General features: G+C 54.7%; 2 protein-coding genes across 5 annotated transcripts in view; one reads left to right on the top strand and one right to left on the bottom strand.

Annotated features, from left to right (window-relative positions):
* The window catches only part of qin (tudor domain-containing protein qin), a 200,104-nt gene that overhangs the window by 94,600 nt on the left and 89,826 nt on the right, over positions 1–15,678 (top strand). The window lies entirely within an intron of this gene.
* Positions 11,357–15,678, bottom strand: part of LOC105185692 (uncharacterized) — a 68,606-nt gene continuing 64,284 nt past the window's right edge. The window contains exons 3-4 of one of the 2 annotated variants that reach the window (XM_025301065.1): positions 13,909–14,172; positions 11,357–13,832 (exon numbers count right to left, since the gene is read on the bottom strand). In XM_025301065.1, coding sequence (XP_025156850.1) covers positions 13,690–13,832; positions 13,909–14,172 — 407 coding nt within the window. In that variant the 3' untranslated portion in view covers positions 11,357–13,689. Of the gene's footprint in view, positions 14,173–15,678 lie in introns of both variants that reach the window. The other variant, XM_025301066.1, reaches the window with a different exon arrangement.

The raw sequence follows: 15,678 nt of genomic DNA, 5'->3' as shown, positions 1-15,678 counted from the left end.
CAGCAGCCGCGACACGCAACAGCTGAGCGGCTCGTTAACGTTAACGTGCGGGAGTCGCAATAACCGTTTACGACGGTTCTCGCGCTCGGCGGAACGAGCGATCTTCTCGCGAGTTTTTTCCTCCGCCACGAATTCGTCAAGGGCGAACATCTTCTGTCTTGAAAGCCCTCTCTCTCCCTCTCTCTCTCTCACTTTTTCACGAGTTGACGCTCACTCGGGGGAAAGATTCGCCATCGATCCCCAGGTCTTAGCTCGCGGCGACAGCATATTCCGTATTATGACGTGGTGTCAATGGCGCGATGGAAGGGTCCGTTGCAAGTGTGGAGAGGAAGAGGGGCGAAAAACGCGTGCAATGGAGGTGCACGCGTGCGTGCGGTCGCATCGTCGTGTGCGAGAGCGCGTACGGAGCGGGTTGTCACGATTGGTTACCCTTTGGTGAGCAGGCAAGTAGGTATCCACCGGTCCAGAACAGGCTTTCCCGTCTCCTCTCCTCTCTTCTCCGTGTGCGAGCGCAATGCAGGCGGACGTGTACCGTGAGAGATGCATCCGATGCGTTCCCGCGAAGCGTGCACGCGTTCGCATCGGCGAGAAGCGCGCGCGCGCGCGCGCGCGTTAGGCAGGCGGCCGGGCTGGAGGTGGCGCGGTAGAGGGTTAGGCGGCGGATGGAAACGGGGTAACACCGGATGAAATCAGAGAAACACGTGTTCGGCGAGGAAGCCCGAAGCTCCGACGTGCTCACAGGCGTTTGAATGCGATTAAGCCGATAGAGCAGCAACGGCAACATCGGCCGACAACGATTCCGTCGTTCCGGTCGTTTCTCCTCCTCTTTTCGCGCCTTCGCGTCTCTTTCTCGTCTCTCTCTCTCTCTCTCTCTTTTCTTTCTCTTTCTTTGTTTCTCTCCTATTCGTCGCCGCGGCGCGGCGTCCCCCTGTGCGTGTCGCGCTTCGTTATCTCCCCGTCTCTATTTGGCCGCGGTTCCTGAGAATTCTGCGCGGATCGCCGGAGGCAAGTATTGTCTCGCTGATCTCGCGAGGCAAATCACCCTCGCCTCGTCCCGTTCTACTTTCCGTTATTTTCCTGGTTAATCGGTAAAGCAAGATGCACGCGCGCGCTCCTCGGCCGGGCTTTTACTCGCTTTCACCGCGCATTTGCGTACGTACGCGGCGCACTCGTCGTTGTTGCTCCGTTCCTTTCGCGCGTCTTTCTTTTCCGGATTGTTTATGGCACATTCGGCTGGATCGAATTTATGTTACTAAGAGAATACGGTCAGCCGAACCTCGTCCGACGGGCTTTCTCTTCTTCCCGTCTCGCGGGGATTCGATGACCGTACGCGCGCAAGTGACAAACGCTCTTTCATCTAGCCGGTGCTCTCTCTCTCTCTCTTCTCTCTCTCTCTCTCTCTCTCTCTATATCTCTCTCTCTCTCGAGATCGCGCGCGACAGCAACCTCCTTTTTCTCCGTCCTCGCCCGGCCAAGGCCGCGTCGCCGGCGCGCTTGATATACGTATATGCGCGGGGCTACGTATAAATTATATTCGAATTGCAAATGGAGAGCGGAGAATTTTTCTCTTCCCTGCTTGCTCACCCTGGCGATTCGCGTTCACATCGGAGATGTGCGTTTTAAGGAGATGAAAAAATACGCGTCGTCCCGTCGGACGAGACCGAAGGATTTCGCGCTTCTTCAGCGTGCCAAGGTCGTTGCGCCGAAATCAGTGCCTTAACTGTCAATTAATATCGTAAATTAATTGCCTTTGTGTAATAACGTCGTCCGTAGCGGTGCGATCGAGTTCTCGACTCGTCTCGAAGGCGAAAACGACGAAAACTCTCGGCATTTTTCGGCGGTCACTAGTCCGCGTCGTTACCGCGGACTAGTGACGAAGAAAAAAAGAGAAAATGACGCAAGGACGGCGGACGAGCAGCGACGCGTGAAAAAATGAAATTTCGAAAGTCAGATCGAAAGGCAAAGCCCCCATTGGAAATAACTGTGAATAATCAAACGGCGATGGCGGGGATGCGGGAGGTATGCGCGCGGCCATTTCGCGGGGGTGCAGTCCGGTGCGGCCGCATTGTGTGCGCACACGCGCTGCTCCGCTGCGCGATATATCAGCGGGAGAAAATACTGCCGGATTAACCATAAACCATGGTGATTTTTAGCTACAAGGATTATTTATAACACGCTCAGGCATGGATTCTTTGAAATGGGTGTTTGCGCGGCGTGCATCGATACCAACCATTCGTTGCACGAATCCGTGCTTGTTGCGCGAAACTGTTAAAAAAATACGGCCAGGAACGAGCACAATAAACTATCTCGGAGGGCTCTTCTCGCGAGAGCTACGCACACACGCGTCTTCTAAACAAAAAAAAGAGAGAGAGAGAGAGAGGGAAGAAAAATAGCGAGGAATATGAAATTCATACACGAAACGGATACTTTAACGCGCTCCAAAAACCCGTCACATTTTTTCTTTATTTTGCTGCGTTGAAAGTGATCTTCAACTCTTACAGAGCGGAAACTCTCCCTCTCCCGTCCCCTCCCCCTCTCTCGCTCTTTTATCGCCAAAAATCGAGCTGCGTGTGGGGCGATGAAAAATCCCGAAAGACCTTCGCGCGCATTCTTCGCGGCTGCGTTAACAGCCGCCGTGTATTCGCCTCGCAGTTCTTTCACTTTTAATTAAATCAGGTTCACCCCTCTCCGCGCGCGCGTCTCTCTTTTCTACTTTCGTTATTTCGCCACGCTGCTGTCTCGCACGCACGCGCGAGGTCCCTTGCGCAACCGATTGTCGGAATGTATAGTCGGGAGGGCGAAATTTGCAAAATCCACGCCGACCTTCTCCCCTCGGCCGAACTTGCTGCGTTCTACGAACGCGTGTTAGCCCCCGCGCGATCGCTCGCAAATCAAAGGGAATCGCGTTGTAAGTTGTTACACGACTCGAGCGACTGCGACGCCTGGGCGGCCCAGGCTTCCACCGCTGCCGATTGTACTCTGGCATCGAAATCTCCGACGGTGGCAGAGTCGCATTGCCACTTGGCTCTCACTTCGATTGTCAAGCGACGCCGTGACCGCCGTCGTAATTTTAGTCGAGAGACTTCCGTTTCGGACACGCGAAACTCGCGCGTCTTCGCGCTCGCGACACGCCGCGATAGCCGAGCTCTCCTCTGACGGGCCAGCTTTTGCTGATCTCTGTTGAATATTAGCGAAACGGTGGCGACCGACTTGTTAAGCGCCGCCTCGTTAAGCGCCGTTGCTCGCGCAACACCGCGTTACGCGTCCAATCCGCGTGTTTCTTTCGCTTCTTTCGGCTTCTTCAAATTCTCATATGCCCGAGCACGCGGACGTAGTGTCGTTTGATGGTGGTTTACGAGCCGTTACGTCCGAGAGATTGCATAATGCCCGCCGAATGGGAATGCACCGAGCGACACGCGGAAGCGTGTCAGACGCGCCGCCGATTAATTAATAATGCGCTTCGGCTGGTTTTCTCAAAGTCGGCGAGCGCCTATTCCTCTGCTTTATTCCAATCGATAACCGCGAGAGTGAAACTATTTCGCAAGATCGCCGATACTCCGCCGGGCCTCGTCGATCTCGTAATGATTAAGCGGGAATTAATTGATCGCGCGGAAAAGCAAGCAACTGCGCAAGATAAGATAAGCGCGTTTTCTCGCGCGCGCGCGCGGACTTTCACTGCGCGCCGTCGGGAGAGCGCGACACGTTCGATAAATAACTAATCAATTATTTAATTGCCAGTATTCGCGGGAGCGAATATGCTAAACCGCGCGATGAATAATGAAATGTCGCCGTTCACATAAACTATTATGCCGCGCGGCAGCTATAAACGCGCGAGGTCATTGTTTATCGCGACGAGTAATCAGCCGAGAGATGTATTCGGCAGGGCGACATTTGCAACATTTATGACGACCTTTAGTTCCAGAGCTCCGGAATATTTCGCGTCGTCTCCTCGTGCTCATCTCGCGTGTCACTCGGCGACGGGAAAAGTCCGATCGCGATCGCGCCCGCCGCGTCTATTGCGAGCCCTTGGTCGATGGACGTCGCGTCTCCACCCCTGAGCCCTCCCGCCCGCCCTCTTCGTCGCTCGCGGCACATATCGTGCAGTATTCAACGACGCATCTGCCGCGATAAGGTACAATGTGTTTGCTCGTGTCGATATCGACGAGAAAAAGGGGTGCGGCAATACGGCGGCGGGCGCGCGGGACCGGGCCGGGGCGGCCGCGGCGGGGGGGGTTGGGGGCTAGGAGAGGGTTTGGTTGCGCGTCCAGCCGATCGGGAATTTTGCTCTCGACCTGCTCTCGAAACACGCGAAATATCATCGATGTCTGTGCCCCGCGGGCCTGCCGCGTCATTGGTCGTCGAAAATTAACATGCGAACGACCAGGAAATATCGCGCGAATTAAAAAACCGAGCGAAATGGGAGAGAGCGCGCGCGGGAGGGTGCGCAGAGACGGGAGTCGTCGGAGGGGTTGTTGCGGGGAGCGAGAATAAAAATCGCAGGATGCGCCTTGGTGCGTTTTCGTGCTTTTTCCTTCTTTTTTTTCCACCGCCCGCTCAACATACGGCCCTCCTACGGGGTTGCGTCCCCCGCTGCTGCGTCGACGGTCCCCCGTGTTTTTACCTCCTCTTCTACCTCTCCCTCCTTCCCGCCCTCCTCTGCCACCATCACCACGCTCCTAGCTCGTTTTTTGCAACGCGCGGAATCACGTCGATCATCCGCGCGTCCGCTCGATGTCGCGAAACTTCCGCTTCGCGGCGGATATTTCCGTCGGGAATTCGCGAGTCTCGCCAGGTGTACTTCTTGCCGCGTCTTCTTGTCCCGCCCGTCGCTCGCCGATGTCGTAATTATATTTCGCGGCGGCTCCGTTCTCGCTCGGTCTCGCTCAGCTTGAGTTGACATCCTTCTGGCTTCTCGCGTATGCGTAATTGCGAAAGATTTAATAATAATATTCGCGATGGCGCATGATTTTCGCAAGAACGAACATCCTCGTGCTTTCTGACCTTTCTTCCGCTAACGCAATATATAATTTTTACATTTGGAATTAAACATGATTTTAATGTTGCTATTCGTCTTTCTGTTTCAGGTAAGTCGACAGTTACTCAACCGATCGCGCCTCTGATGGCGCCTCTTCGCCCGGTGAGCGATGCAAATGATTCTCTTTCTCTCTTGCTGTTGCGCGTATATATATATATATATATATATATATATATATAACAGTCGGTCCGAACATTTTATCAGCCAGTGGCGATACGCTCGATATGAGGAATGCAACGGCGAATTGTTGGAAGCCGTTGGAATCGACGATGTTACGTACATCACGCGCTAATCGATCAACGCGCGATGTCATTTGCTCGCAATCCCTCGTAAGCTTAGCGTGTTAACATCGTGTCGCATCAGGTCGCGCGTAACACACGCGATCGAACAATTGCCGCTTTAATCCTTCGCGATGCGCGCGAGAATGTCACTGCAAGCAGTGACAAATAATACTGTACATATTCGAAATACTCTGTCACAGCTCGGGAGAGCCCCTGAATATATCCGGGGACGCAGTTTTCCCGTGAAAAAACCCTCGTTCTCTCTCTTCACCTGATCCGGAAAAAGTATTCATCTGCTCGTGCTTTCGCGCGTTTGCACTTGTCCCTCCCTCCCTCCCTCCCTCGCGCACAGCATGTTTCGAGGGTCTACCTTTGAAATATGTAAACTCGCAACGAAGCGTTACTCGAAATCTTTTGCACTCCACTTTGACGGGAAGAAAAACCCCCGCGAAGCTGCGACCCATTTAGGACTGATATAACGCGAGAACGACGTGGGAGGATCGAGGGGAAGTCTTTCTCAGGATCTCCTCGGTAATATCGAACTTATCTTTTAGCGTTATCACTCGCTGGCCGCGAAACACGCGCCCGATTCGCCCAGGTACAAGATGACATCGCCCTCCATCCCTCTCCGTCGCTAAAGCAGCGGTACATTAATAACATCCAGTCGGAAAACGCTCTATTAATAATAAGCGGGGAGGGCCGGCAGCGTACAACGCGTAGTGCGTAGCGTTTGACTGCCGAGCCGGCTCGGAGCTCTTTGACGTTGCTTATCGCTGGTGCCGGTGAGTGGGCTCCGGGGCAAGTAATCGACGATACAAAATGGAAAACGCTGATAATTTAAGCGAGGGACTCCGTGGGGCCGATCGGGACGGCGCGGAGAGATAGGATAGGTAGGAGGAGGAAGAGGAAGAGGAAGCGAGATGGGTCGCGCCCCTCAGGGGGTGGGCAAAGAACGAGCGAGCGAGACAGAGAGAGAGAGAGAGACAGAGAGAGAGAGAGAGAGAGAGAGAGAGAGAGAAACGGGTGAGGGAGGAATAATCCAGGGCGTTATTTTATTCGTTGCTGCGGTGCAGTCGATGCACAAAGTTTTCATAAACGTTGCTCGTGGGCACGAACGCGCGCCTCTCTCTCTCTCTCTCTCTCCTCTCATCCTCGCTTCGCCTCGCCTCGCCTCGCGCGAGCGCGAGAGCGCTCTTCCGCTTCCTCTCTCGCTCGCAGCATGCGGCAGACAACGGTTAATCAATGGGCTTCAAGCGCAGGCTCGCATCCCGGGATCTTTCCTGATGGACAGCGGCAACAGCAGCAACAACACGCGCCCCTCTAGGGGAAGAAGGGTGGGGAGGATGGGCCGGGGAGGGGGGAAGGAGAGCGAGAGCGATAAAGTGCGAGGGGGAGGCGAGAGGAGGAATATCGAGAGAGTTAGATGGAGGGGAAGAAGAGGGTGGTGGAGCGAGCGAGCGGGACGGCGAGAGCGCCGCGGGCGCGTAAAACTAGCAAACAATTTAAACTCCCCTTTCAAGTCGCGGCTTTGTTTATGCGAACGAAAATAATTCGTCTGCGTGTCTGTCTGCGCGCGCGAAAATAACCGGATATGTATCCGGGACGCGGGCGCGCGAGTATACTTTTGTTCGCTCGTCCCCGCAGGAGGACGGAGTCCTCCGCGAGCTGACGCGAGCGACGGGGAAAATCGCGTCTATTTTTAACGGGATTATCGAGACGTGTCTTAAGGGGGGAGGCGGCGGGCGGACTGCAAATCCAGAGTATATATTCGGCCGTGGAGCGAGATGTAAATTTATTTTTGGCGAATTCGCCACGGCTTTGCGAGGATTATAGCCGGGGATGGGGAGAGTTCCTCCGTTGTTTGCCGTGGATGGGATGCAGTGGACACACCGCAGTGCTTTATAACGCAGAAGCGAATCGATGGAATCCGTCGAGAATTCAATCGGCGAGAGTTGCACGAATGACGGGAAAGACGGCTCATTTTCCTAACGTGTAAGTGATCTCTCGGCAGCGTACATTTTTTCGCGAATTACAGCAGCGCGAACAGTCGATTAATTCGAGTAGAACGCGGTGAAATTTTTTGTCTCGACCCTCCTCGAAAAAAGAGAGGAATGAACATAAAAACCGGCGTCATACGTCGAGCCGAGCGAAATGACCTCCGAGGGGAAACAATCGGTAAGGAAGCTGAGCCGAGACGAGAGAGGAACTCTCTACACCGCTCTCTTTCTCTTTCCCTCCCTTCCTGTCTCTCTCTCTCTCTCTCTCTCTCTCTTTCTCTTTCTCTCTCTCTCTCTCTCTCTCTCTCTCTCTCTCCCTCTCTTTCGGCAAAGTTAGTCCCGTAGTCGCGAGGCCTGTCGGTCTCGCCGTCAAGTAAGAGAATTACTTTCGAACTCGTAGACCGATAAAACCGGGCCCTCCTCATTCGCCGCGCGGACTCTCCACGGACTCGGCGGGACCTAAAAACTTTCCTCCACTCGTAAATGAGCCGGTTGTTCCCCCTCGTTGGCCGCCCTCCGGACTGCCCAGTTTTACGATCCATTTGCATCCGGCCTTAAAAGTGCCGTCAAAAGAGTCTCGCAATTAAAGGCACGCTCGCTTATATACGCGTCTTCCTCGCGGCGTGGATTTCGAGTCGCCGTCGTTCTCGAAAATCGCTGCCTCGCCGGATGCTGTCCGCGAAGATCTCCTCCCGGCTTTCTCTTTCTCCCTCGATCTCTCCCTCTCCTTTTCTCGAAAACTCTCTCTCTCCGTTTCACCCGCCCATGGTTCGTCCATCGTGCATCGGCGTCGAAACCGCGTCCTCCGCAATCGTCGATTGTTATTCTCACGACATTCTCCGCTCGTTCGCCGCGTGTCGTCCTCTCGACACGCTCCGTCCTCCCGAAAGAGGACGGCCGGGATTTCGCGGGCAGCGTTCGGCACGGTTTTTAGACGGGCAACGAGTTGGCCGCGCAAAATTGGACGGACCCGTGCAGGGAGGAGGGGGGAGATCGGTCGGCGGCCAGATGGACGACATAGGTGCACCGGCCGCACGTAGCGCACTCGCACGGAATGAGGGAGGCAAGAAAAATGCAAGAAAAGACGAGCGTGGAGGGGAGAAGAGCGGGGACGAGAGCGAGGGCGGGCAAAACTCCGGCGAGATTGGATCCCTGAAAGTGGTTCGCGCTAGCCCCAGCTGATTACCAGTTTCGTTGATGGATTCTTAGACCCCTTCGGCTCTCGTTGAACTCCCTCGCGCGCGGCCCGAGCCACCGTGGGGCGTCCCTCGTCCACCCTTCGTCGACAATCGCTCTGCGCGTTCTCCCTGGGGATATCACCCTGGGCGCGAGCGCGAGGCTTTACGGTCGTTTTGAACAAACGACTTCGCACAACGCGCGACATCTCGCTCGTGATCATTTAGGCGCAGGCTGCGTGCTCAAGAGGCTTCTTGAGGTTCGCGTGCGTTCTTCTTGACGCCGGAGGCTGCCTGCTTGAATGCACGCGACCAAAGCACGGAACGGCGCCGAAGCTTGTAAAGTTTCGCGCTTGTGTGTTTTTCAATGTGTTTTCGACATCGCCGCACTCTCCCTCGTCAGCGTACGTCAGATGTGAACGCGCAAGGTTGTCCGTGAACTTCTATTTTTCCGATCGCGTTTCGGTAGGAAACCAATCACGAGTGTGTTCTGCGAGTGATCAGCAGCTTGCGGAAGGATGTTGCACGCGAATGCGCGGAACTCGCGAAGACGGAGCGATATTCGTGATATACACGCGAAAATAGAGGGCCAGCCGCGCGCAACTCGAGGGGGAATCTAATAGAGCGATCGGGAGAATGAATAAAATTAAAATAAAAACCCCAGAGACCGATCTCAAAACACACGCCATCGCGCGCGCGTTCGCTCGTTCGCGCTAACTCAGCTTGCAGCCTGTCGGGAAAAAAAGCAAACAAATTCTGCGCTGGCGAAACCAATTATTTCGCGGAATGCAACTTGCGGTTCATTTAACGCAACGCGGATACCTGATATTTTATATAAAATCATCCGTACCGCGCGTACATGCGCGCACACACACACACACACACACACACACACACACACACACACATACACACACACACACACACCCGGGCTCAAATCAGTTGCGACCACCGCAGTGACTGCACTTTTGCCGCACTGTCGCTCCACCAATATTGCTCGCGACTTTTTTAACAATTTTCTCGTGTTACCTAAAAGTATGACTCTCGACTCGGACGCCTATCGCCGTTCATAACCTATCGTGTTATATCGCTGGCGTCATCGTTTGCCACTCGCGTGCTTTTTTTCAGCCCGCTGATGAGCCCGATGATGCGCTAAAATATGCTCACGATATTCCTAGTTATTTCAATCGCGATTTTGGCCAAAGCAGCATTAGCGTGATGCTTTGCCTCTGCGCTGTAGTAAAGAAAGATCTCTCGAAAGGAACAGGAACTCTCGAGCAGGAAAAAGAATAACTGGCTTCAATCGAGCGAGACGAGCTCGATTTCAGGGCGGCGAACTAATCGTCCTGATTCTTTGAGCGAAATTTTCGCACTTTCCTTGTCGATCCGACTCGGTTGCAGTTTGTGCGACAAATTCGCCAAATTCTGAGGCCGTGTTCTTTTCGTTCGATACTCCCGACGAGATTGGTCGGCAAATGGTTTATTCGAAACTTCCTCTCTCGGATTTTTCAAAACGTAAATATATTTCCCTAATGTACATTATGTCGAACACCAAGCGAATTCGTGAAACTCGCACGACTGTGCGCGTATCGCCGCTTTTTTGCGCGCTCGCTCTTACGATCGATCTGCTGACTCAGCGAGGCGGAATCGGACGCTTAGAGCGGCCTCGGAGCCTAAATTTCGTGCCGAAAATTGGATCGTTGCCGCATGCTCTTTTGTTAATAATTTCGCGCCGGCCGGGCCGACCGGTCGGCGTGCGGCGCCGAAATCGAGTTAAACGCGAATCGAACGCGATGCTTGAAACCGCGATTACAGTCAAGGATGGGCGAACGCCGCTGTCGATTAATTAACCAGCGGTACTTAATCGCGTTACGCACACGCGCGCACGGGAGGAACGAGTTGGAATTTTCCATCTTACGGGGTCGTATGTATAATCGAATATCAGGTGCAACTTCTGACACGAGCTTCTACGACAGCTTCCCGCGAATCTCTCGCCCGCTTAAAGAGTAATCTGCAGCCACGCCGAAATTGTCTCCGTTAACTGTTCTTCATTAGCAAATTGGCCGGTAAAGGTCGGCATCTCTCATAAAACATATACCGTAGCGAAAAGTTTTCGAACTAATTTGTAGTAACTTCCTGCCTCGTACAAGCGAGAGAAGAGAGAGAGAGAGAGAGAGAGAGAGAGAGAGCTCCCTTATATTAAATAAAAATTTCAGTAATGGCATTCTCCGTAGCGTCGCGCAGCGTCAGTTCAATCTGCGATGATTACATTCTCCAGTCGGATGTCACTGAAGGCTCACAGCCAGCCAACTATCCGTAAGAACTCCTTTTTAATATTGCACGCTCTCTCATTCTCGATATATATATATATATATATTTGCCCCCATTAAAAGGGACCTCCTATTATTCAGTCTACGAGTTGATGATCGCGTTACCTCCCGAGTCGCTCGCGTACGTTCGCCCGTCCGCTTCGGACGACGGAGTCGCTCCTCGAGAGCGCGCGTGACGCCACACAAAACGATGAGCGTTCGATCGATTCGCGCGATGGCGTTGGTGTTACAGCGTACATCTACGATCTATCTCTATTATGTACAAGGCGCGAAGATATTACACAGTAAAGGCACATGTTCGCTGTTGGTGCGGAGGTCGCTCGTAAGCTCGCGAGATCTCCTCCGAAGCGATCAAGCTCCGCACGAGAAGCAGAGTGACGCGCGAATCGCTCGCGAATTCCCGTGAGTTTTCGCTCGTTTTCGCTGAGACTTCGCTCCAAGATCACACCGGGGAAATTACAGATGCGTATAACCGTTCGCTCGCTCCCTTTCTTCCTCCCTCCCTCCCTCCCTCCCTCCCTCCCTCCCTCCCTTTCTCTCCTCCATCTCTCTTTCACAACAAGTAGCTAATTAACGCCACGAGCTGGTGCGCTGCGTCCGAGGACGCCGCCGTTGGCCGCTTTTCTTGTTCGTCCAGTTTCCCCGCTTTTCTTCTGCCGCCGGAAAATCACGGCCGTCCGCTCGCGGCGGAATCGACGCGGCGCGGCGCGGCGTGGCGCGTATCGTCGCGCTCACCCGCGCACGTATTCGTTTATTGGCATGTGCGGCGACAGCTCGTCGCGTGACGATCGCTTTTCAGATCGCGCGACGCCGCGGCCGACCGGCCGTAACAATATCGCGATCGGACGACACGCCATTACTAATTGCCGGTGAGCCCGCCGTTGTCACACTTCGCCCCGGCATCACGCGTGCACAATCATATTATCAGATATTGATTTCCGGAGGCATCGACTTTCACGCGTCGCGACTCGCCGCCAGCGAGCGCCATTTTTTCGCCCTTTATGCGCGCCGCGTCATTGTCGCGAGAGTTCATTTTTCCGCTCGGATAATTACTCGCGCTCGCCAGCCGGCCCTTTTGTCCGCTCCCGTGCCATCGGTGCGCGAATCTCACCGGTCGCGGGGAAGAGCGGAATCGAAGAGCCGAGCGTGTTTCGCGACCTGGTTTCTAGACTCTCTTCTCTGTAATTCGCCTTCCGGAATCGCAGCAGCGCGTTAATCTCTTCGGGCAACACGAGCGTGTTAGCACATCGGCGGCGAGAGCTTACATTTTCAAGCGACGTGAGTATAACATTGGTCGAGCGGCGGGGTCTCTCCTCTCGTCATGTCGGCCTCGAGCTGAAGAGCTCATTCGCGATGACATCGCCCGTCGCGGACGGTGTTTTCATTTCGAAGAAACCGAACGCGTATTTAAACGTAACGTCAACAATCACTGGAGAGAGCGCTTCAGGATTATCTTAACAGCGTCTGGCCGGACTACGTCGACGCGGCCGCAGATCGGCGCATAGAGATTTATGCGACCCTTTAGATTTATCGCGATCCTTGCGATCAGAATCGTTCTCACGGCGAAACGCGCGAACGATACTTTCGCCAATTTCGCCGGGCGATCGATAAATATAAAACTACCGCGCTGCGACGTCCGTCGAGTAGATTATAGCGTCGTCTTCGCCTTAGTCTTCGTCGTCGTCGTTCGACCAGTCGTGCCCGGGTTTGATGATCGCTTAAGGAGCCACTCGGTTGACTCTCCTCGCACAGGTGTGCCCGTGGCACGTATCGGCCGGGCCGGTGGCTCTCACACTTGCGCCGTAACGATCAACTTCCGAAGCTTCTTATTCTCTGGAGGCGAGACGACGTTCACTCGTGAAGCGCCGACGAAGAGTGAGCGAGCGAGAGGGTGCCGCGTCTTGAACGCGATCTCATCAACGATTAAGAACCGCATCGGGGCTACAGGATGGACGCTTTTCCAGGTCTCGGCTGCCGGCAGAAGGGAGGACGGACCGCGCTGCTGCAGACGGAAGTCGCGCGCGCTCCACCTCCGCTTCCTCTTTTATTGACGCAGCGGTGCTCATCCGACTCGAGCGGCCGCTCGATTCCTCTACTTCGCTCCCGAGCGAGCGAATGTTCTCTCGTCTTCGACTGATCGCGCTTCGGTATTCATTGGGCAAAGATTTATCCGCGCCAGGTAATCTCTCCCGGAGCGCCCCCGCTCCCGCCATCTGTTCGTCCTCCGCGATTCAGCGGCTCGAGTGCGCTCTCGAGGAGTGACTCGTCGCGACGTATCGGCGATGTTCGCCACTCGACCTTCCGGTAGTCGCGCAGCAGCCGCCGATTGTCCGCCGGATAATCTCTCACCGTTCGTCTCCCGTTCGCGAGACAGTAATCGTCGGATGTCCTCTCTCTCTCTCTCTCTCTCTCTCCCCCCCTCCCCCCCGTGCCTTTTCTCTTCCTCGTTCTGCGCAGGATCTCCCCGTATCCTTTGAAAGTTCCGCCGTCGCGACAGGGCCGGACGTAAATCGCGACAGCGCCTCGCGAGCTCATCTCAGTCGGTGATGGAATAGTTAAGCTATCGCGATTGGCGGCTGATTGGCGAGAGGTTCTCAGCAGCCGACGAGCACAAGCATGACTGATAGCGACTTGTCGAAAAGGGAAAAACGTGTTGCGGTCTGCGTCGCGTGTAGCGCGCGCGTACGTTGTGTGTGTGTGTGTGTGTGTGTGTGTGTGTGTGTGCGTGTGTGTGCGTGTGTGTGTGTGTGTGTGTGTGTCTGGCTGGTGGCCGTCGGTATTTTTCGGGAGCACCGTTTGCGCGTCGTGTTTTCTCTCTCGACGGCGCTTTTTGCGATTTCCGCATCGCGCGAGGGGGTGGTATTTTCCATATCAGGCAACCACGATCGCTCTCTTCTTCTCCTTCTCCCCCTTCTCTTCGTATCTTGCTCTCCCTCGCAGTGGTCTCTTCTTCTTCTCTCTTCGTCCCGGGACGACGTATATATCGCGTGCCATCTCCCCGCCCCCTTCATTTCCTACGCACGAAGATATTTTCCAGAAGCTCCTTCGTGATCAGCCGGTGGGGTCTGGTCGGGCTCTCGGTGGGCGTACCGTAAAGTCGACTGTTGATGGCGTAGAGCTTCGGGCTGAGCTCGCACCTCACGTTGAACCACCAGTCGCAGACGAAGACCGCTTGGCTGAATTGCGTGCCGTTCGGACAGAGAAACGTTGCCTGTCGGCCGTCTATGTCGCAATAATGCCACGCCTGGCATCTCGTCTCTACGTCGGCGAAGAAGCCGGGGAAGGACTGGTCGTCGCAGTAGAAATTCGTGTAGGGCACCTTGCCCAGCACCGGGTAATCCGTGCCTGGCCGACCTGCAATTCAATCATCAACACCGTCAGCAACCCGGTCGAGCGTGCTTGATGCGTTTTTTTACCGAGGGCGGGGGTAGGAAAAACGGTTTCGCAATTAGAAGACTTGTAACGAGCCGTAGAATAGATACACTTTTTACATTATTAACGAGCAGGCACTTGCGATGAGGTGAGGTGGATAATTATATTTGGAGCAGCCTCTCCGTGCGAGGCTGCTTCAAACGCCGCGCCTCATCATCGTTCGCTCCACCCTTCCGATATCGTTCGATTCGTCGGCCTAAATAATTCACGGATTATTCCGGCTGTAATTTCGACGCTTACGAATTCCCTTTGCGCGAAATCCGTGAGCCGGCATAAAGCACCGAGCGATTTCCACGAGTTAGCTGCTTAAATGAGCGAGTGAGCGAGCGAGCGAACAGAGGGGTCAAACGAGTATCCGGTCGTGGCCGCGTTCTTTACCTTTTCTCGAAATCCGTTTATATCTGTTCGTTGCTTTCGCAGCCACGCTCAAATCTCATTCGGAAGATTGTGCGCGCTCGCCAACTTTATCAGACAACGGCGCGAGCCTGTATATGCGTGCGTGCGTGCGTGCGTGCGTGCGTGCGTGCGTGCGTGCGTGCGTGCGTGTTGCCAGAAGCGAAGAAACGTAATATTTTGTTCAGATAAAGCCTCAAACGCGAGGCGGGCCTGGGAAGGCTGGGGGAATGTTTCCAAAGGCGGAAATTTCTTTCGAGGGTTCCCAAGAATTTCCCAACAATCGCCATCAACCGCGTGATTCGCGTTTTATATCCCGGTCACATGGCGCGTGAAAATTCTCTCCACCCCCTGCGAAGGAGGTCTAATTCCACGGTTTACACCTTTCCGCGAATTACGCGGCCGAGGAACTTCATCATCCGCCGGCGCCTTCCCCGACGTCATCCGCCCCGTGTCGCTCGGAGTCTTTCTCGTTCTCGCGATCGAACACGAAAAACATCCTTAATTTAATACTCGGCGTTAGCAAGCGTAAGCAAGCGATCTTCCGGCGGGATCACGGCGCGAAGAGAGAGGGCGGTATCGCGATCAAAAGAGGTAGAAACAAAGGGTAGACAACTTGAAGCGATTCGCGTCGGGGCTGAAAGAGGCTGCGAGGCGCATTAAGACGCCGCTAAAAGAGCCCAAGGAAGCGCCCTCGGCGTCCTCCACCCGCACCCTCCGCCTCTCTTCCGCCACTTTTCCGTCCTCGTCGTTTCTCGCTCGGCACCGGCCTCGGCGGGAAACGAAATAATTAGACCGACACGGTGCGCGAGCACACCTACGAAAGGGGTGAATAGCTCGAGAACGAGAATACGTTCGACGGTGTCGCCGTCACCGTCGCCGTCGCCGTCGCCGTCGCCGTCGCCGTCAACGACGTCGTCGTCATCGTCGTCGTCGTTGTAGATTCTACCGAAGTTATAATTACGCGGACCCAAGCACAGACCCGACGAGGAAACGAGAGCGAGCGAGACAGAGAACGGGAGAGACAGAGAGCGA

The sequence above is a fragment of the Harpegnathos saltator genome, unplaced genomic scaffold (assembly GCF_003227715.2).
Source record: "Harpegnathos saltator strain DR-91 unplaced genomic scaffold, Hsal_v8.6 scaffold401, whole genome shotgun sequence".
Classification (NCBI taxonomy): Eukaryota; Metazoa; Arthropoda; class Insecta; order Hymenoptera; family Formicidae; genus Harpegnathos; species Harpegnathos saltator.
The sequence above is the reverse complement of the archived record's forward strand: the minus strand, read 5'-3'. Positions and strand labels throughout refer to the sequence as shown.